The sequence below is a fragment of the Chenopodium quinoa genome, unplaced genomic scaffold (genome assembly GCF_001683475.1).
Source record: "Chenopodium quinoa cultivar QQ74 unplaced genomic scaffold, ASM168347v1, whole genome shotgun sequence".
In the NCBI taxonomy this organism is placed as follows: Eukaryota; Viridiplantae; Streptophyta; class Magnoliopsida; order Caryophyllales; family Amaranthaceae; genus Chenopodium; species Chenopodium quinoa.
This window is the reverse complement of record NW_018745454.1, coordinates 78693-101198: the sequence shown is the minus strand read 5'-3', so window position 1 is coordinate 101198 and position 22506 is coordinate 78693. Positions and strand designations below refer to the sequence as shown.

General features: G+C 37.9%; 3 protein-coding genes and 1 non-coding gene across 4 annotated transcripts; 1 reads left to right on the top strand and 3 right to left on the bottom strand.

Moving 5' to 3' along the window:
* The first annotated feature begins 4189 nt into the window (after nucleotides 1-4189).
* Nucleotides 4190-7762, top strand: LOC110714647 (protein STABILIZED1-like). Its single transcript, XM_021893200.1, has 2 exons — nucleotides 4190-4789; nucleotides 4840-7762. The coding sequence occupies exons 1-2, from the start codon at nucleotides 4384-4386 to the stop codon at nucleotides 7497-7499; spliced, it is 3066 nt and encodes a 1021-aa protein (XP_021748892.1). The 5' UTR covers nucleotides 4190-4383; the 3' UTR covers nucleotides 7500-7762.
* Nucleotides 7763-7986: 224 nt separating this feature from the next.
* LOC110714646 lies at nucleotides 7987-13975 on the bottom strand. Its single transcript, XM_021893199.1, has 6 exons — nucleotides 13759-13975; nucleotides 12841-13112; nucleotides 11637-12288; nucleotides 11332-11531; nucleotides 10046-10290; nucleotides 7987-9823 (listed from the first exon to the last, which is right to left on the bottom strand). The coding sequence occupies exons 2-6, from the start codon at nucleotides 13110-13112 to the stop codon at nucleotides 8610-8612; spliced, it is 2583 nt and encodes an 860-aa protein (XP_021748891.1). The 5' UTR covers nucleotides 13759-13975; the 3' UTR covers nucleotides 7987-8609.
* Nucleotides 13898-13982, bottom strand: TRNAM-CAU. The gene is given in 2 exon segments: nucleotides 13898-13933; nucleotides 13945-13982. It is a non-coding gene; the product is annotated as a tRNA-Met (tRNA).
* A 1000-nt stretch (nucleotides 13983-14982) lies between these two features.
* Nucleotides 14983-20950, bottom strand: LOC110713957 (cysteine desulfurase 1, chloroplastic-like). The gene is made up of 10 exons (XM_021892408.1): nucleotides 20669-20950; nucleotides 19466-19599; nucleotides 19124-19283; nucleotides 18511-18697; nucleotides 17690-17835; nucleotides 17543-17615; nucleotides 17356-17419; nucleotides 16899-16998; nucleotides 15799-15957; nucleotides 14983-15375 (listed from the first exon to the last, which is right to left on the bottom strand). Exons 1-10 carry the CDS (start codon nucleotides 20891-20893, stop codon nucleotides 15199-15201), a joined length of 1425 nt encoding a protein of 474 aa, XP_021748100.1. The 5' UTR covers nucleotides 20894-20950; the 3' UTR covers nucleotides 14983-15198.
* Nucleotides 20951-22506: the final 1556 nt, after the last annotated feature.

The window sequence follows — 22506 nt, the reverse complement described above, 5'->3', positions numbered from 1 at the left end:
GGGTAGTATTTAGGTCTTTTTCCTCTTATTTTTCTTAGGTTTTTCCACCTCATTATCCTCTTATGGCTTCTTTTTGTGTTGATGAAAAGTAATGCTTATTTTGATAATCTTTATGCATTATTTTATCATCCCCATGCTCTCGTGAACTTTGGTATCTTCTGCAGGTTCCGTGACGGTCCTATGCACGGTGGGAGGCCCCTTGGCCAAGCATGGAAGCCATGGACAAAGGCAAGAGGAGAAAAAGGGAAGGAGAGGAAGCAAGAAAAGGAAGTGCAAGAGGAGGTGTGGCCGAACCTCTGAAAGGTCCGGTCGAACCTTGGTGTGGTCAAACTTTTCAAAAGTTCGACCGAACCTCCAGGGTGCAGTGAAGGCAGTGTCAAACCTGTTTTCAGCAATTTTGCAGGAGAGGTCGAACCTCAAAAGTTCGACCAAACAAGGATCAGGGAGGTTCGACCGAACCTACACAGGGTTCGACCGAACCTACCCTGAGTCCGACCGAACTTACCCAGAGTTCGGTCGGACCTTTTCTCGATCTCAGCCAATTTTGTACGGACTATTTAAGGTCCTTTTGAGATCGTTTAAAAAAGACGGGAGAAGGAGGACAGTAGCCTAGTTTTCAGAAACCTCTCTTAGTTTGAAACATTCCTTAGGATTAATTTAGCTTAGTTTTCATAAAATCAAATCATTGTATTAGTGAAATTCAAGAATTATTCTCAAAGTTGGGAAATTTGTATTCAACATTTGAAGCTTCAATTAGTAATTTCTCCAACCTTCTTCCTTTTAATTTCAGATTTTATTTGGTATTTGCATGTTATTTAAATCTTCCTAGTTCTTGGTAATTTGTTATTAGATGATAGTTATTTCAATTGTTAACCACTTTTCCCCAATTATTGAAGTATTTAGAACCCTAATTCTTGATTGCATGTTGATAAACATGAGTTGTGAGTAGTCTTCTTGCTAGGGGTTGGGTGAAGCTCGACCTTTTGGGTTAACTATGCAAATGTGGGAGAAGCATTGATGTTTGAATTGCAATTAAATTGATAATATGAGATTGCTTGTTAGTTCCTCATGATAGGTTTAGCTACCCTTGACTAAGGAGCTTGATAGTATGATATGCCTAATTTGACATGGAAGTGTAAATTGAGTACGTCATTACTTATTGTAATTTGATTATGTATCATCTATTGCTAAACTAATGAGGAATCTAAGTTTAGTAGTGTGAGTTGTTTTCTAATTGCATGAGGTTGATTTTACATATAGTCCTTGCTATATCTTGTCTATTTTACTCCCCGTTTGCCTATTTGCCTTGGTTGAGTGGATCTCATTCCCTAGTATCTTTAATTCATTGATTTAGAACCATAGTTTGTTTGTCTTCTAGACGAACCTCAATTCACCAATTGACTTCGAGTTAGCTTAAGTGTAAAGATCTTTGGCAATCATATCCCGTTCCTTGTGGACCGAACTCTTACTTGTCATTATGCTTGGTTTGTAAGGTGTTTGTTAATAAATGTGTTTGATTGAGTGTGGAATGTACGACCGTTCGCACGCCCATCACGATACAAATACGCCAACGTAGCCGATCCCTAGGAAAACTGGCCTACACTGTCGGGGTCACACGCCTCTACTATGTCGCGTGGCCTGAGCTTGTTTCCGCCGCTCTTATCCGGAAACAAGGTACATCAGAGGAGTAGAAAAACATAAGCACTCAGTTGTGCGTCGTGCGTCCTACGTGCACTGGGGTACAAACACCGCTGCAACACGGATGCGATCTTCACACCGCCGTGTTCCCAAACACCAAGCGCCTCGGTGTACAGTGCATCCCTGTCCACCGCCAACAACTCCGCCAGCAAATCTGCCTGATCCGCATCAGCCACAGCACAAAGTCGTTTACCCTCAACACGAATCCCCAGAATGGCCTCGACGTCATGTAACATGATCGTCATCTCACCGAACGGAAGGTGGAAAGAGTTTGTATCCGGCTGCCATCGCTCAATGAAAGCCGTGATCAGCGTACTGTCAATCTTATCGTGCATGGTGGCAGGAACGTGATTCACCCCAGTGCCCTCCAGTCGCTCGAACATCTCGCTCTCCGCCGGCCAAGCCTCAGCCCATGTACGCAAAAAGCTACAAGTCTTTTCCCGGGTATGACATTTCAACAACCCCGTAACTGAAGGCCTCTCCTGGTCCTCCCAAATACGGGCAGCTATGTGTCCTAGAAAGCTAGGAATCACACTCCCGTCAACAGGCCCACCGGGCACCTCACTCCTAACAACCCAAGAATCATTAACGACCCTCGACCGTTTCCTGCTTGCCCCAGATACAGTGGACGCAGATGATGTGCCAGATCTACTAACAAACCTACCACCCCTACCCTTACGCACCTCCACCATATGTGTCTCGTACATGTCATCAACCCTCTGATTGATTGGACCGTAATCATCATACGGTCCACTGCCATCGTCCACATCCTCATCCTCATCCGCGCCCTCCTCCTACTCCTCCTCCTGGTCACCCTCCTCAGCATCATCATCGTCATCGTCATCCTCATCCCGACGGTGGATCCGTTCTCTACGAGCCGAGGCCGAAATACCACGGGATCTAACATGTCTATGCCCCGACCTCTCCACTGAATAGCTTCTACTAAGAAGCTCTACATTCTTCCCCGCACCATGATGACGCAGTGAATTCTACAAAAAATTTAAAAATATATAAACATACAAAAAATTATACGAAAAATAGCTACCACTACCCAAATCAAATAAACTAAAAACATACTAACAAATTAACATAATAAAGAAATTAACAAAACACTTAAATAAAAATAATAGAATAAAAAATACACTAAGAAAGGAAATAAAACCAACACATAAGAATATATATAAACATAAATAATTCATTCCCAATTAAATTAAATTAACTAGCCAAAAACAATATCAATAATAAAAATTAAAATAAATTAACTAACCAAAAACAATATCAAATGAACAAAAAAATGTACTAACAAATTGAAATTGAGAATAAAAATAAAAATGTACAAATAAAACAAACAAATAATTGTAAACAAAATATAAACATAGAAAAAATAGTTGTATTTTTAAAATGTACAAATAAAACAAACAAATAATTGTAAACAAAATATAAACATAGAAAAAATACAACAAAATTGAAAAAATTTATAAAAATAAACAACAAAATATAAAAACAATTGAAAAAGATATTACACAAAAAAAAAATATTTTAATACAAATATAAAAAAAAAGGGGGGGGGGCGCCTTGGCTGGACGCCCAGCCAGCGGTGGTGGCGCCAGCTGCAGACGCCGCAACCAGTGGGCTGGCGCCTGGGCTGGACGCCATAGCCACGGCTGCGACGCTTTGAATAAACGCCACAACCGTGGCTATGGCGTCCAGCCCAGGCGCCATCCTACTGGTTGCGGCTTCTGCAGCTGGCGCCACCACCGCTGGCTTGGCGTCCGGCCAAGGCGCCCCTCCTCCGTCACGGCGGTTTTCCCTTTTTTTTTTTTACAAATTGTACCTTGCCTCCTTGAGACCTCCTTCCCTCCGCCGCCGCCGCCAATTCCTTGCCTTGCCGCCTCGACATTGCCGTTGTTTGAATATATTTTTTTTTTTTGAGATGTTGAAAGAAGATGAGCGATGAGAGTGTGAGTGATGAGAGTGTGAGTGTTTTTTTTAGGTCAAGGGCAATATTGTCAAATCAAGTGAATTTTGTGGGCTTTATGTGGAGATTTGCGGGCGATGTTTAACAAATCCCACCGAAAAAAACCTCCCCAAGCCCCGAAAAACCCTAATCCTGATCTCCCTTGACCCCGAAATCCGCCGCCCAGCCCTAAAACTTAAATATTTGACATATTATATGTAGAAAAGTGTAAAAGAAAAAAAAGGATAATAAAAATAAAAGTGAAGTATATCCCAATCTCAAGTTTTAAGATAAGTTTTAAAATTTCAAGACTCAACTTGAGACTTGATTTTTGAAGGAAAATGGGAAAAGTCTCAAGTATAAATCTTAAGACTCAAAATGATGATGTCACCCCAAATCTTAAACTTGCTAAACTTGATGATATCATTTTGATAAATTTATGTAAATCTTAGTGAGTTTTAACAAGAATTCGATGACATCATTTCAATAAGACCACATAAAATGATGTGGGCTAAACTTGCTCTAACATAGCCGACTTACCATAGCCTAATGCGGAGTAAAGGTTAATTGGATTCTCGAAGAACCGCCAAAAAAAATTTCATTTGTGGAAAACAAAATTCTGTATCCTCTACACTCTACGACTACAGCATTTCTCTGCAAATCGAAGAGTTCATCGACGATTAAGGTAGCATCTCCGTTTCCAGGTACTTGTTCTCAATTTTACAATCATGGTTTATCTCAATACTTTTGACAATAAAACCCTAGTTCTTCATGTAAACCCTAATTCAACTACTTTAGGGAATCTTCACCAGATTATTTTTGATAGATTAGGCCTCCCAATTGAACGACAATGTTTGTTATCATCATCCAAAAGATTAATTGGGGATTTTGATTGTTTAATTGCTGATTTGGGTATTCAATTGAATTCAACTTTATCCCTGTATATCCCTTTTTGCGGAGGTATGCAAGCTCCTGTGCAATCAAAGAGTAATCTTGATTTTATGTATTTGAAACCACCATCAAATTATGTTGCTGGGTTGGGTCGTGGAGCTACCGGGTTTACGACCCGGTCTGATATTGGGCCGTCTAGACCGGTTATGGATATGCCTGACCGCTCTGCTGCTCCGATTGGGAGTGTGGCGGTTCCGGATATGGGGCAGGGGCGGGGGCGGGGACGAGGGCAGGTTCCGGGGCCGGGGCAGGGGCAGGGGAGGGGAAGGGAGCTGATGAGGAGGGTGATGAGGAGGAAGGGGAGGATAAAGGGTATGATGAGAATCAGAATTTTGATGAATTTGAGGGGAATGATGTTGGTTTGTTTGCCTCGGCTGAGTACGATGAGGACGATAAGGAGGCGGATGCGGTCTGGGAGGCTATTGATAAGAGGATGGATTCAAGGAGGAAGGATAGGAGGGAGGCTAGATTGAAGGAAGAGATTGAGAAGTATCGGGCTTCTAATCCTAAGATTACTGAGCAGTTTGCTGATTTGAAGAGGAAGTTGCATACTGTGACGGTGGAGGAGTGGGACAATCTTCCTGAGATTGGGGATTATTCAATGAGGAATAAGAAGAAGAGGTTTGAGAGTTTTGTGCCTGTGCCTGATACACTTCTTGAGAAGGCTAGGCAGGAGAAAGAGCATGTTACGGCCCTTGATCCAAAGAGTAGGGGCGTTGGTGGAACAGAGACACCTTGGGCACAGACCCCTGTTACGGATTTGACTGCCGTTGGTGAGGGTAGGGGTACGGTGTTATCACTGAAGCTTGACAGGTTATCTGATTCTGTGTCAGGGCAGACGGTTGTTGATCCTAAAGGGTATTTGACTGATCTTAAAAGTATGAAGCTTACCAGTGATGCAGAGATTTCAGATATTAAGAAGGCTAGGCTGCTATTAAAATCTGTCATACAAACCAATCCAAAGCATCCGCCTGGTTGGATAGCAGCTGCAAGGCTAGAGGAGGTTGCTGGCAAGATTAAAGAGGCTAGATTGTTAATTGAGAAGGGATGTGAGGAGTGTCCCAAGAACGAGGATGTTTGGCTGGAGGCCTGTCGTTTGGCAAACCCTGATGACGCCAAGGCTGTGATGGCTAGGGGAGTTAAAATGATTCCAACTTCTGTGAAGTTGTGGCTTCAGGCTGCTAAATTGGAGCAAGATCATGTACAAAAGAGTAGGGTGCTAAGGAAGGGGCTTGAACATATAGCTAGTTCTGTGAGGCTGTGGAAGGCAGTTATTGAGCTTGCTGATGAGGAGCAAGCTAGCATATTACTTTATAGGGCTGTGGAGTCCTGCCCCTTGCAAGTAGAATTCTGGCTTGCTCTTGCTAGGCTGGAAACATATGATACGGCAAAGAAAGTGCTAAACAGGGCCAGGTTGTATCTCCCAAAAGAGTCAGCTATTTGGATTACTGCAGCAAAGTTGGAGGAAGCTAATGGTAATATTACAATGGTTGAGAAGATCATAGACAGGGGTATCAGGGCCCTACAAAGAGAGGGAGTTGTCATCAACAGAGAAGCTTGGATGAAAGAAGCTGAGGCTGCTGAGCGTGCTGGGTCTGTTGTCACCTGCCAAGCTATAATTAAACACACTGTTGGTGTTGGGGTTGAGGAAGAAGATAGGAAGAGAACATGGGTAGCTGATGCTGAAGAATGCAAGAAGAGAGGGTCTGTTGAAACTGCAAGGGCTATATACGCTCATGCTATTTCTGTCTTCTTGACAAAGAAGAGTATATGGCTTAAAGCAGCACAACTGGAGAAGAGTCATGGAACTAAGGATTCTCTTGATGCCTTGTTACGGAGAGCAGTTACTTATGTGCCCCAAGCTGAAGTTCTTTGGCTTATGGGTGCTAAAGAAAAATGGATTGCTGGTGATGTGCCTGCTGCTCGAGCAATCCTCCAGGAAGCTTATGCAGCTATTCCAAACTCTGAGGAGATTTGGCTTGCTGCTTTCAAACTTGAATTTGAAAACCATGAACCTGAAAGGGCAAAAATACTCCTTGCTAAGGCCCGAGAAAGAGGTGGCAGTGAAAGAGTATGGATGAAATCCGCCATTGCAGAGAGAGAACTTGGTAATGTTGCAGAAGAGAAGAGGCTGCTTGATGAAGGCCTGCAACGCTTCCCATCATTCTTCAAGTTGTGGTTGATGCTTGGACAGCTTCATGAACGGTGTGGAGAGCTAGAGAAGGCTAAAGAAGCTTATGTATCTGGTCATAAAAACTGCCCACAATGTATTCCTCTATGGCTTTCACTTGCAAAACTTGAAGAGAAGATGACTGGACTGAGTAAAGCTCGAGCAATTCTAACTATGGCTAGGAAAAGGAATCCTCATAGCCCTGATCTGTGGCTTGCTGCTGTTAGAGCTGAACTTAGGCACGGCAACAAGAAAGAGGCTGATAACTTGTTGGCAAAGGCTCTACAAGAATGTCCAAACAGTGGTATATTATGGGCGACTCAAATTGAGATTGCTCCTCGCCCTCAACGTAAAGCGAAGAGCTCAGATGCCCTTACTAAGTGTGATCAGGATCCCCATGTCACTGCTGCTGTAGCCAAGCTGTTTTGGCATGACCGGAAGGTGGACAAGGCAAGGAGCTGGCTCAACAGGGCAGTAACACTTGCTCCAGATGTTGGAGATTTCTGGGCTTTGTATTACAAATTTGAACTTCAGCATGGAACTGAGGACTTGCAGAAGGATGTGCTGAAACGTTGTGTTGCTGCAGAGCCTAAGCATGGTGAGAAATGGCAATCTATTTCAAAAGCAATTGAGAATGCTCACCAGCCTACTGAAGCAATATTAAAGAAACTTGTTATTGCTCTTGGGAAGGAAGAAAAGGCTGCTGGAAACAAACAAGTCTGATTTTGTTTCTTTGTATTGCTGATTCTAGTGTGCATATACCTGCGCTCTAGAATTTAGTCTGATCATGTTTTTTGTGAAATCTCAATGTATTTTGACTTGCACATTATCGTTTGTCCCTTTAAAGCTATTCGATGTAGTTTAGCCTTACAATTTTGTGTTTCGAACTGTTTTGGATGTTACTTATCCTTGCAGCATTATTGTTGTATAAATGCTAGATTTTACGAGAGCTATTTTATCCTCTATGCAAGACAGTTTAGCTTCGAGTGCCAATGGTGATCACAGTTGTAGCTGCAGTACTAGTTGAAGTATTGATGAATTAGATCCTTATCAATGTTAACATGATGGAATGTGACTGGTGAAGGGATGTAGAATTTCTGTCTATGTGTGTTTTTTTGTTTTTCCTTTTAGCTACAGCCAAGATTGGGACAGTCCAGATTTACATAAGCATTAATCCATTCCCCATGAATAAGAGTCACAGCATCATGCATGACAGGATAAAGTTGAACAAGCATTTTATTTCCAAAAATAATTTCCACAGAAATTTTAACTCCATAAAAATAAATGGTAACTACTAGAAGGTGGCAAAATAGCCACATTGCTATGATTTCCAACATCTTACTGCTTTGCAGAGCATAACCAAGTTTTCATTTTAGTTACATTCAAACATCTAAAAGTGCAAATCGTTCTATTCACAAAGTTAACACCAAAATTCCTATATCATGTTTTAAAATTACGGCATATACTCAGAAATTACAAGACAATTCTTGTTTCATGCCATTTGCTTGGTTGCACAGGCCCCTACATGGCTGCATTACCTCTCTTCTCGAGAACCCATCAGGACTTGCTGAGCCTTCAAGAACTTCTCAGAACTGCTCCTTGTAGATACATAACATGGTTAAACAATGTCGTCAGCAGGCATACCTGTCATCACATACTAGTAGAAATTTAGAGATCTTCAACCTCCTCAAAAGCAGTAATAACCACATTGAGGGTCTTCCTGAGTCAAAAACCTCCACATGAACTAGACTTGCAGCAAAAAAACTCTGTTTGCTTCTTACCAACAAAGTCAGCACATTATTTCTCACTAAAACAAGTAAATTACTTCAGTGGTCATATCTCTTTCCTCATATCCTCTTTATCTGTGGTTTTCCGTTTCTTTGCTGGATGACGCCCAACTGTTTTAGCGGTTTTTGACCTCTTATAGAACTTAAGAACAGTGTTGTCATCAATAGAATCGACTGCTCCAGCAACTTTATCCCCACAATCATCATAATCATGATTGATAACTGAACACAGATCTTGGGACTCTTTAGAGAGAGGGATATCTATAGATAGAGACTCTTCCATCATAACATCTGGATCAACTTGATCTGAGGTGTCACAATCTTTTGAAGCTTCATTATCCATCATACCACGGGAATCTGACAGAAGAGTTTTGTCCCCGTTTACTGACAGACTATCAGCAGGAAGAATTCCATGCATAGCAAATAAACCAGAAGGTGAGATACATATAGATGAAGGGTCAATCTCCATTTCATCATGAAATGCACCATCATTACATGACCCTTTTTCAACAGACCCTTTGCTTAGCAACCTACTATTAGCATTGCTTAAAACCACAGTATGACCTTGTTGTCCGATGGCCAAACTAATATTATTATCCAAAGACATTGTAAATCCTGCTTGCTGCTCAATCTCATTGATGTTTCTCTCACTGCTGTCAAAATCTGCTAAAGCATTTAGCTGTGTCTGTAGAAAAGCTGATAGAGAAACAGCATGATCACGAATCAAGGAATCATGAGGCGTACAACACAGCATTTTGATCAATGCCTGCTTGTATTGGTGCAAACTGAGAGAAGGTATTGAAGACTTTTTTTTCCGACATAACCAGCTAACCTTGCAAACATGCTCACACAAATTACCACTTTCGGACACAGTGCAATTACAAATTGAAAATTCAGAACCAGGATTTGATACCAGATATATTTTGTCTTGATCTTGTTGGTCTATGACTTTGGCAAATTGACCTTCTAAAATAACATCAGAGTCTGGGATCTTCAATGAATTGCGCCAAGATGTTAACCCATCCATCCACTCATCTCTCCAATATCGGGCAAAATCATGCTTTGCTGGACACTCATCAAGCCAAAGGTAAGAATGCACTTGGGTGGACAGTTTATCGACCAACCAATCCACACGTTGATATGCACTGTGATCCATCTCATTTAATACTCTTACATTCATCTGACAATGATAAAATTCAATCGCTGCACTCATCTCCTGGCTGGCAAGCGGAAGGGTTTGTAAACTAGTAGCCCAAAACCCTGGCAAGTGGAAAACCATTGTTAAGGAAGAAGGTAAAAGCACTCACAAGTCATAACAAGAGAGTGAGAAATACATTATTGAGTGAGGTTGGAAAACTCAGCCAGGCAATCAGCACAAGTATACTACAAAAATATACTCTAGACAAACATATAAAGAATGATGCCACCAAGTCCTCACATTCCTCTAAAGTTGAACAATACACTAAAAAGTTCTTGACTAACCAATTCTGGGGTACCACACAGCCTTGAAGTATTCCATAAACTCAGAATTACTCGTAAAATCCTCCATTAAACCATCAAACAAAGTCACATCTCCTTGTCCAGTGCAGATCTCTGAAATAACCTGCCCAAGCCGTTGTGATATTTGAACTCGCATTTCAGTTTGAGAACATCTCTTCATTAGGGCTTTATGCAATGCATGACGGATACGCCATGTAGATATCAGCACAGAGCACTCAAATATATCCCTGAGCAAGTCACCATATGTATGAGCAAGATGCACACTTCATTATATCAACTTATAACACTACGTAGAAGCAATTTTTTAAGCATCATACTAGAAGCCAGCTTTTGTGGTCCTAGTAAAATTATATGTTTCCTAAGAATCATAGTCAATACACTTCAATATTTAAATGGTCTCATTTTAAGAATTCCCAGTTTTATATAATTATTTATACGGTCATGCCCATAGCCCCACTCAAATAGAAAAGTGCTTCAGAACTAATACAAATTCAATAGGTATAGCACTACAGGTAGTGCCATTGTGGGAAGGGGGGGCCAAGGCCTTAATTAAATTGCAGACCAGTTGAATTAAAAATTTTACTCAGAAACGTCAGACATGATGCTGCCATTCCAAAATTAAAAACCTTTACAGATGAATGTGCCCAAACATTTCAGAGGTTGATCAGAGAGATGTGGGACTTCTATACATTGTGTTTGGATAGAGAAAGGGGAAGGAAAAGAAGGGGAGGGAAGGGAAGAATAACCTCTCTATTGTTGGAGAGATCAATTTCTTACAATTTACTCCCTCCGTTTCTCTCCTCTCTAATTCCCTCCCTTCCTCATTTTTTATCCAAATGAAAGATAATCCATCCCTTCATGGCTCCATTTCACCTCTCTTCCTTTCCCTCCATATCCTTTAATCCAAACAAAGTGTTGGTCTACTAGAAAACATGAAGTTAAGCTTTGTAGTACAAGGTCGAATTACTCGAATCAATTGTGCTTAATGTTTCATATTCTAATTTATATGTGCTCTGCATCAAGTCAAATGCTAAGTTGTCTGACAAGTGAACACCCCACTTCCTCCTCTCTCAGTGGGGGGGAAAAAAATCAATAAAAAAATATATATATTTGAAGCAAGAATCTATTTAACGAAAGGGTGAGATAATTATTTAATTGCTGCTCTCTGACACTTCATAAATCACAGCAAGTACCAGTAAATAACATTATAAGACAAGGTTGACATATCAGCCAGGTCCAGAATGGTTTTTTAGATCCAAAAGACATACCTGATCGCCCCAGTGTCAGTTAAAGGATCATCAATAACAAATCCAGCTAACTTCCATGCAGGATCTTTTGTTAAAACCCTGTTGTGTAGAGCCCTTATCCACTTGAATGCATCTCTGCTTGTAAACCTTGGGGAAATTACCCAAGCTATTGGAATAGCCTTGTTCTCTGAATTGAACACGAGAAGGCTGTGAACCGGATACTACATAAACCAACAGAGTCACTAGAAGGGTAATCATAATCAGTTTAAAATTGTATGGATACATTAAATAAGAAATAGAATAGTAACAAAGAAAACAGAACAAACCTTAAATTTGTTGGTTCCAAATCTCGAGTCAGAGGCTAGAAGACCACGATTGCCAAATCGTATCATTTGCTGCAACTGCCACTCAGTTTGAATTCCAACTGTGAATGGCTCAGACTCTGAAAAGTCCTGATAAAAGAAAACGCATGTCGGATGATTTGCTACCCACAGACTCAGGCTAACAGCATCATCAGCATCTAGCTCATACTTGTATCGCCTTATTCGTTTTTCTTGTCTTCTTACATACCTATGCGTTAGAAGATCATCACGATTGAAAGGACCCCCTTGTTTCTCTACTGATTCATTGTGTCTCTGCATAATGGTTTCCACAGGTACACCAACATATAATAGGGAATGAACACGCAGGCGAAGATCATCAGAGATGTATGGAGCATACATAGCACGAGTTCCGGCTGCTTTCTTATCTTGTGGACCATGACAGGGTAATCCACTCTTGTCAACATGTTTATCCTGATTATATATGATAAGTGCAACGGAAGGCCGGGCAATGAGGCGTTTCACGATGAAGTGACAGGTGCAACCCCTTTTTGTACCTGGACGTCCAGCAGATTTCTTTTTTGGGATATAAGTGTTTCTACTTGGCCGTACAATTCCACCTTTTCTATGGTCATCTGGCCCAAAGGAACACCAGTACCTATAGGGTGAAAAGGTCATAATGAAGTCAGAATTAGAAGAATCAAGAATGTATGATTAGATGAATGAAATATTCCTACAAGGATGATAAAAACTTATGGTGAATATTTAGGCTCCCAATTGTTGCAACTCTGGGGGGAAATTCAAATTTTGCTGTACTAATCAAATCTCATCTCATTTTTTTTGTCACCACATTTGAAATTAAATGAAAGTTAACCCAATTAAAGAATCCCTTTGTTCAAGTAATTAATCAAACCCTATAAGAAATAAAACTGAGGAAAGAGATCCCTCTAGCAGTATGGCAATATGTAGCCCACGAGTCAACGATAAAATACAAAATATGAAATGTTTAAATTAATATGACTTCCTAATGTCAGATTTGAATTTTGAAATGTAAAACCAACAATAGCATACAAAATTTGAAATGAGTAGAGATAGACTAATTTATTTCCAAATGTGAGATTCAATGTAAACGATATAGCAACAAATAATGTTAATGCTCAAGAAATGAAGAAAAGTAAACCATATAAAGAACAAGGAAACTGAAACTCACAAGATATACTCAAGCACCCCATCAACCTTGACTTTGTACGACGCCTTTGCACTTCGATGCCTCCTAGCCTCAACATGAAACCCAGTCGGGCAATCTTTGTTCGATGATTCACCCCTAATAAAATCATCTACCCTAGCAAACGGTATAAGAGCAACCCTATCTATATTATCTCGCCATCCTTCTACCTTGGACCAAACTACATCCGAAGCACTAAACTCCAATGTTGGAGGACTCTGCACGGGAAGATTTAAAATCTCATCCCATCTAGCCATCTGCAGCAAATACATTAGTAATTAGATAATATATCCCAAACCAATACCTACACGAAACAATTGGGAGAGGACTGGAACCTAACCACCCATAACTGATCCCAAATCCAGATTAGGGTGGAACACCAAAAAAATACCTACATGACCTCCCTGAAATAAAGGGGCACCTTCATCTTCTTATCCAAGCCTAAATAGGAATAGACTTGAGCTCGAACCTCACTATAGCCTCACTATTTCCCCACTCGAGTCGATGATTTGATTAGGCTCAAAATTACAACACAATAGCAATCAAACTTAACTTAATCATCAAAGCAGGCTCTAAAGTTACATATAATTTTTGTCGAATATCAACGTAAATTGCACATAACAAAATTCATTCAAGCAACAAGATTGGTCGTTAATCATCAAATTAGGCTCTAAAGTTACACAAATTTTTCTCTTATAAGAATATAAACGTAAATTGCACATAACAAAATTCATTCAAGCAACAAAATTGGTCATTATATGCTTTAATAACTTCAGCAATTATAAACAAAAGTTCAATACTCCACCTTAGAAGAACCCTAAGTTGATTATACCTATAATTAAATTAACAACAGTATGAAATTAAACCTTAAGAATTCAAATTCGATGATAAAAAAGAAATTACCTGAGAAGGCGGTTGAATGGAGGAGAGAGAAAGCTGAGAAGGGCGCTTCAATGGAGGACTCCGAGTATATAGGCGTTAAAATGAAAATAGGTTAGTTAATACGAGTAATTAGTGGAAAAAAAAAAGGGAAAAAAAAAATTGGGGTGAGAGAGGCTCGAACTCTCGACCTCAGGATTACTCAGAAGCTATGAGACCTACGCGCTAGCCAACTGCGCCACCACCCCAATCGTTGTGATTTAATTACACCTTTTATTATATAAACCATTAAAATTCAGTAAACCAGTTTTTAAATTTGCAATGTTTTACCGTATAAATCTAATTTGGTTCATAGGTGGAGTTCGGGTTGGATTTCGAGTTGTGATTAAAAAGTTCTTCGTAAAACTTAATAAATTTGATATTTTGATAAAATCAGGATGACTTCGGATTCGGTTTTCTCTTAGTAACTTCGGGTTAACCTAATAAAATATATGATTCGATTTAAATAATTAAATGTATGAGATGCATGCATCAAATGACTATATGGTCAACAATTACTCAGTTCATTCCTTAAAGTTTGTCCTATCTTAGGGTCTGTTCTCATTAACTGAACTGAGCTGAACTGAACTGAGCTGAACTAAACTGAACTGAACTGAATTGAATATTTTATAATAAAAGGAAATTAGGAACTGACTGAACTGAACTGAATATTTTATAAGAAAAGGAAATTAGAAGCTGAACTGAACTGACTGAACTAAATTGAATTTCAACGTAAGAGAACAGACCCTTACATTAGGTTTGTCTTAAAGATTGTTTCGTTTTCTTATCTCCATTTAATGTATTTTCTATTTTAACATTTTTTTAAAAGGAATATTTTCTACTTTAACTATCTCACTTTAAAGCGCACCCAAAAAAAAAAAAAAAAAAAAAAAAAAAACTATCTCACTTTAAAGTTGATTTTCACCTACCCCACATTAAAAAAAAATAAAAAAAAAAAAAACCTAGATGATGCTCCATAGGACAGGTGGAAGAACGAAGTTTAACTACTTGTATAGTTGTATTAGAAATTTTAGAATAGTTTCCTAATTCATATATCACCGACCACTTATTCCTAAATGTATGTTTTGAAGATTTTTCTTTTGTATAGCATTCCGAAAATCCTGGTTACCAAAATTAAAAGACAATGACCCAAGCCACCAAACTTAGCGCTGATTTTGCATAACAAACCTTTGGAAAAAAAGACCAAAGTAGCGCCACAAATATATAGCAGGACCTCAGTATTTAGAAGAAATATACATTGGCTAATCACATCTTCACCCACAAGATCGTATTCAACAATCTTATTATTACTCAAAACCATTATAAAATCTGTGTTGAATGTTAAAAATGATAAAAATCACACCAAATGTACAAAATGATCAAACAACCATCTAAAACAGACTACATGCCTGAACAGAAATGCTTTCAGCTAGACATGAACGAACTGAAAAATGTAATTGTGTCATCGAGTGCTTCAATGAAATGATCAACATCCTCCTTGGTGTTGTAGAAGTATAAACTAGCACGAGCACTGGCATTTGTTCCTATATGACGATGCAAAGGCTGCGCACAATGGTGGCCTGACCTGATGGCCACTCCATGCTGAAGAAAAAATGAGAAGCAGAAGTTTATATTTTTCTGTTCTTTTCAGTAATTCATAGGCTACATCAATAGCAAAAAATAAAGGGAGAGAAGAAGGAAATCATACAGGCTTCAGAAAAGACAACATGTTTGCTACTAAGATTAGTTAAATTGTGCAAAGAATCAAGATGACCCTTAGCTATTCTCTCACTAGACACCAGAGCATAAGATTTAAGGATATTACAAAGACGGTTAAGAACTCATGATGACAATGGCCAATGAGATGAGGGGAATGTAGGAAAATATGATTTTATTGATAACAAAGGTGGAGATCACCAATTACAAGGTTATAAGGAGGCATATATTGATTCTTAGCAATATGGCTCATAAAGGGGCTCTCCATCACATGAGATGAGGCTGAAATAAAGGAATTTTTTTTAGTACCTGTTGATCAAGAAACGTGGCAATATCAGTTGGATGTATGTTCTCCACATTAAATGAACATAGAGCAGCTCGCCGGACTGTCTGGGATGGCTTAGGGCCATATATCCGAACTTTAGGGACAGAAGCTAGCTTTTCATATAGATAGTTAGCCAATTCCACCTGGAGAAAATTATGAAACTTCAAATAAGTAACGCAGTAATGACATTGCATTTAATAGGACCATGCAATAGTGAAGCTTAAATCGTCAATAATATCTGAGATTACCCAAGTGAATAGCCTTTGATAAATCAAATACAGCAAGAAGTAATTAGCAGAGAATATTAAGAAGAATTTAGAGATAAGGGTAATTTTTTTTCATTAGTTATTATTCATTGAGGAAGATGACAGGGGCTTTAAGCATTCGAGATGCTTAGATTGTCTCCTAAGAAAAGACATTGCATCACACAAATAACACTCTCTGTAGAGCTCTCCCTTTTATTTCATTCACTGCATCAACATTCAACACTGCATTTAACAAATCTGCCACAAGCTGCTTTCAGGCAGAATTTTATTAACCTCAATCACCCTTGGGACCGCGTCTTGCATACATTGGACGAATCATTACACTACCCTCGCTGGCATACGAAATTATTCTTTCATTTACTAGCTTCACTAATATGAGCCTCCCAGTCCCCGTCATATAGTTTGGATAAGGAGTTAAAAATGTTTTATTTCCATTAATTAAAGCATCGACACAAACATCACTATATAGATGGCAATGGCAACAGCTCAGCTATAACCATCTACAGACATTATTAATAATAACACCTTGTACAGCAATATTTAGAAGCCTATGCTGCTAGGAAATCCTTCAAAAAGAGAAAATTTGTCCATATAAAGTTCCTACACCAAAGATTAAAAGTTGAAAGCCCTTGAAACTTTAAGCTTCACTTGATTTTGACTTTAGTAGCTTTAATATATTGAAACTCCATAGGCATGCAAAATTTAAATGAAATTCCCAATTGGACCAAGGCACGAGTCGCATGACTATATTAGCTCATATAACAATGAAAGTATACAAAGCTGTAATTAGGGTGTTATGCTAAAGATCTGAAACAAACCTCATAATTATGTATCTTCTCCATGCCGATTTCTGATAGATAATCTATAGCTGCTCCTAAGCCAATAGCCTCTCCAATTGCTGGTGTTCCAGCCTCAAATCTGACTCAGACAGATAGAAACATATTATCAAAACAAATCTTAGAACCAGCACATAAGAATTCATCTAGGCAACACAAACCAATTATAAAATCTCACATTTTCAATGCATGTTCATGTAGTCCATAAATTCCAAATTTTCAGTAACAAATTAAGATGCACTAGTTATAAGAAACATACTACATTCAAATATTCAATCAGCATTCAAAGCTAGGAAGATTAATATGATATGATAGCAATTGCAAAAAAAAAAAAAAAAAAAAAAAAAGGCGCAAAAATAATGTTTTGGAAGAGCTTTTAACGTGGCTTGGAACTCTATATGCTTCTGCTGCTAATTATTCACTCAAAAAAGACACCTACCTGGATGGCGGGTCGGCATAAGTGGAGTGGTCCAAATATACATCAGCAATCATTTCGCCACCACCTAAAAGTGGATACATGTTCAGGCAGTTAACCAGAGTAAGAAGAATAACAGTGCCTCTAGTGCCAAGAGAACTTGATTACTTTATAGGCAGAAAAGAAATAAATAAATAAAAAAAAAATCTACCTAAGAAAGGAGGCATGGCTGCCAGGAGTTCCTCTTTACCATATAGGAATCCAATACCTGTAGGTCCACACATCTGAAGCATTGTTCACTTATTGTTTAAATAGATTTCAATAATGATTGCTAATGCATTTATGGGAAAACCCAAACCTTGTGAGAAGAAGCAACAAGAAAATCAGCATCAAGGCTCTGCACATCAACTACCATATGTGGAACACTTTGACAAGCATCTACTAAGACTTTTGCTCCAACACCATGGGCTGAGCGCACTATATCAACTATGGGGAGAGTTGAAGCTACAAGAGATGAATTGAAAAGTACCAAGTAATCAAAAACCTTATGCAAGAAAGAACAAAAAAAAAATTACACTTTGTTCAGTCCCTCATTCATGAATCTTTCTGAAAATACACCAAAAAAAAAAAATTACCTATGCAATAATTTGATAGAGAATCTCCAATTCTCAAAGATTGTAATTGAGGAACCTTGAAAGAATATTTTTATATCAGGTACCCTCTAGGCCTCTACAAGATGTAAATTTTTTTTTTGTACTTTATTTGTCATAAATAGACTTCACAGATATATTCTCAAGTACAATGATTAAGTATCACGGAAAAGGACAAGGAATCTTCCAACACTAAAAATATGGTCTTCAGTTGCACACTTGTGCATAGGGAGCCTTGCAGAATCAATGCTAAGTCGGAGACAAGTACTCTTTCTGAAAATACACCAAAACTCAAGGACCTTAGAGAATATTTCCCTATAGTGTACAAGAGTGCTGCCACTCAAAAATCAGTGTATTTCTGTAGAGTGTAAACAAAGATATTTGTCTGACATCAATATTAACTACATATCCCAGTTAGTATTCCCCTTGTGAGAGGTTCCCAATGCTATATCTACTTTTTTTTTTTTTTTTTTTTTTTTGAGATTGTTAGTTACTAAAGAACTATCAAGCACAAATTAGCTTTGCTTACCAAGCACATTCGAGACGTGATGAACAACCACAAGCTTTGTCTTTTTTGACAATAACTCCAATAGTTTCATGGCATCAGGAACTTCATCTTCAGTCAAACTCACAAATTTCAAAACGGCACCAGTTTTCTGAGCTACAATTTGCCATGGAACAATAGCACTATGATGTTCTGCAACAGTAAGGATGATCTGCAAGCAAATTTGCAGCAGAAAAAGGATGATATTACAAAAATTTTCGTTGTCCCCACTCCTCAACTCCCAAGTAGTTTAGACACTGTATGCCATTATCATTGTGTAAGTATAAAACGGAGTAGAATTTGAGGAAGGGAACGACTTTACTAATATCCACCCTCTTTTACTTCCAAAGAATTATACAGATATAAGTTTTTCCAATTTACACACTCTGACTGCTTCAAAAAAATTTAGTTTGTCCTGTTGGAAGTATTTCTCTATGTAGCACATAATCTAGGCCACAGTTTCCATTTTTCCTATCAAGAAAAAATGGGGAAATCAACTATGCTTACATCATTGACATAATTTACATCAAATATGTTTACCATAACTGCAAGTCACCGGTTTCAGACAAATATTAAAGATGGACATGTAGTAGTGTACCTCATCACCAGCTGTTATATTAGAGAGGCCCCATGAGTAAGCCACTAAATTGATTGCTTCTGTAGCGTTTCTCGTGAAAATAATCTCACTTGATTCTTTGGCATTAATGAATGTTGCCACCTTCTTCCTTGCTTGCTCGTATCCATCTGTTGCCTTTGCACTGAAATATAATATTCAACAAGTTAGCATCCATATCTGAGACAAGAAAAGGAAACATAGCCAACATTAACGAAATCCTTGTCCTTAAGGACCTCAATTGCTGATAAGAATTTTCAGAGAAGAATTAATTTCTTAGAGGAAAGAAGATTATGATCAGAACAGCTCTAAGCAGGGCATCAACACCTCAAAAAGTGTATCCCTCTGTGCACATTCGAGTTGTATTCTTCATAATAGGCTTGCAAAGCCTTCAACACTGCTGATGGCTTCTGAGAAGTTGCGGCATTGTCCAAGTAAACAAGCTTTCGTCCATTTACCTCCTGCAGCGTAGTGAAGTGACCCAGCATTACAACAACTTTTACACCAATCCACTAATCTCATCAGAATCAAATCACAATCCATCGTATATCACGACAGATACACCACCATATATATTAATTGACCACAGATAAGAGTCAACCCATATAAGCCCGAGAAATCCAATAGCAAATCACAGAAAGAGTACAACACAAATAAGGATTACTCCCTTCTATGTCAACTTGTGATAAAAGTATAATCACTGATAGAGTACAATCACCCCACCTCATATCCCAACACATGGAAACAAGAATCAACTTGTCCAAGTCATACAACTACCAAAGTAAAAATAAACACCCTCTCATTCCAAATATTGAAAACCACATATAACATAAAACTATGCTATATATTCACCCTTAAATTACCTCTAACCCAAGGAAATGATTCTCCCTCTATGCTCTATCCCAAATCAACGATCACATTACTAGTCCAAATTACAATATCAATACGATACACGCATATTATTTCCGAATGTTTTCCTTATTTCAGAGTAATTCCACACCCTTGTTACCCTCCCAACCCAATGGAAAAACATCATGCTACCCTCCTCAATCTCCCTCCTTCCGTAATTTGATTCCATTCCATTCCATTCTATTACAACACCAAACATATCATTGCTTTCACTCTATCTCGTTCAATACTATTCCATTCGGTTTCCTCCAAACATATCAAACGTTTGATTTATATACTAACTCAAGCTATCATGAAACCATGAACTTAATACCCCAGAAACAGAACACTAATTCCAATTTCCTAATACATAAAAAACCACAACTAACACACTTAATTAACAAAATTATCTAGCTTAGTTGACAATAAAGTCTTGAGGTAAGACATAGGATCAAATTCCGTCTAAATCATTAATTTTGCAATTCCCATAAACAATACTCCAAAATAAATAAATTATTACAATATCCCACAAAAATAAATAAATAAATAAATAAATAAATACAAAATGACATAATAATTCAATAAAATTACTTCCAAAACAAAAAGAACAAAATTACAAAATCAAATCTTTAAAAGAAAAACCTGGTGAAGAATAGGAAAATCAGGACGAGTGGAGTGACCAAGAGAAAGGGATTGATTATGGGTGACAATTGAAGCAGAAGCTGAAGAAGAAGAAGAGAAAGAAGCAGCAAACAAAGGAGATGATCTTCTGAGGCAAATTCGGGTTGACCCGGAAAAGGGATTCGGCTTAAAGAGGAGATAATTGAGTGAAGTTGAGGGCTTCAGAGTTACACCTCCCAATCCCATTTTTCTTATCTTTGGATTTGGATTCGGGTTGTGTTCAACAATACAAGAAATACCACCAGAAGCTTTAATATGTGAGGAGGAAAAAAAAAACTTTATAATATTCCTTTTTCATTAATATTGGAAATTAGAAATACAATTTCTCGGAAATGGTGTGACATTCATTGGACCGTCTTGATTTATAATTTGTAATATTTTTTCAAAAAATTTATCGGACCATCTCAATTTATAATTAATATAGATATATTTGAGGATTGATTGTTTGCGTGAATGCAAATGAATTTTTAATCGACAACAAAATAAACACACACGGGTAAATGTAGAAAATCTCAAAAGCCAAATCAAAGTCTAGCTAGCTATTATCCCCTTTGTTGAAAATAGCTTTCAAGTTTCACCAAGGTTTTTCTGTTTAATATTAAATTTTCAATCTAACATTGTATAATTGTTAAAATTAAAGATACAACATATTGTTTTATTTCTTTTAAGGTCATTGACATTTTTAATCCAAACAAATTCTCCGTAAGTAAGGAATGAAAGAAGTGAAAAATTTACAGTACTTATTTCATAAATGATATTCTTGATAAGGATACAAAGAGTTTAGCCGATGTTTAATTTAGCTAGCTTGGCCATACACAGGGTGATTGAACAACATATATAAGTACCTTGTCAAAATTCTCGAATTTGAGATATTTGAGATCATTACATGTCTCAAATGGTCCTCAAAGTTGACATAAGAATCAATATATATTCCAAAAGTTTCATAATACCCTATCATTTAATACGGAGTATATAGACTCAAATAAATTTTGTCAACTTATTGAAAAATATAATAATTTTATTTAGGCTTTATTTTATTTTATATATATATATATATATATATATATTTTTGAAAGAAGTCCTAGGACATTAAATTTCATTAATAATAACCATACGACATCTACAATTGACAATTAACGATAATGAAAACGAATTTAGCAAAATCAAACAAGAATTAATCGAGGAAGGGCTAAGAATCCAAATACATAAATATAACAATTCGGCACATTCTCGGTTCGTTGTCTCATACAACTTTTTGAGTGGATCCGTCGCCGCTTCGCAATTTTGTGAGAAAGAAAATTCTTGTGTTGATTCTGTAACCCGAATCCGAGCCATAATCAATAGTAGCCCCACACAACCAGAGACCAAATTAAACACAAATAAAACCTTGTCTTTCGAAGGAGTCCGGAAAACCTTGTCTTTCGAAGGAGATCGAAAAAACCTTGTCTTTCGAAAGAGATAAGCCCTTTCTTTCGAGGGAGACATTATTGTAACCTAGAACAAATTAAAAAACTTGAAAGGAAATAAAATTTGGGGCTTTCCACAGGTGAAATCCGATGAAAGCCCCTTCAAAATTGACAGTGGAGGCTAAAGTTTAGGAGAGAGAAGAGAGAGAGGAGGCTAGGGTTTTTTTTAGTTGATTTATATATATATATATATATATATATATATATATATATATATATATATTTGAATGGTTTTATAACTAGGTTATTCCGTACGATGCACGATTAGAATAAATCTTTCATGTAATTTATGTTTTGTTGCAATGCATTGTTACGCAAAATGAGACACTTACA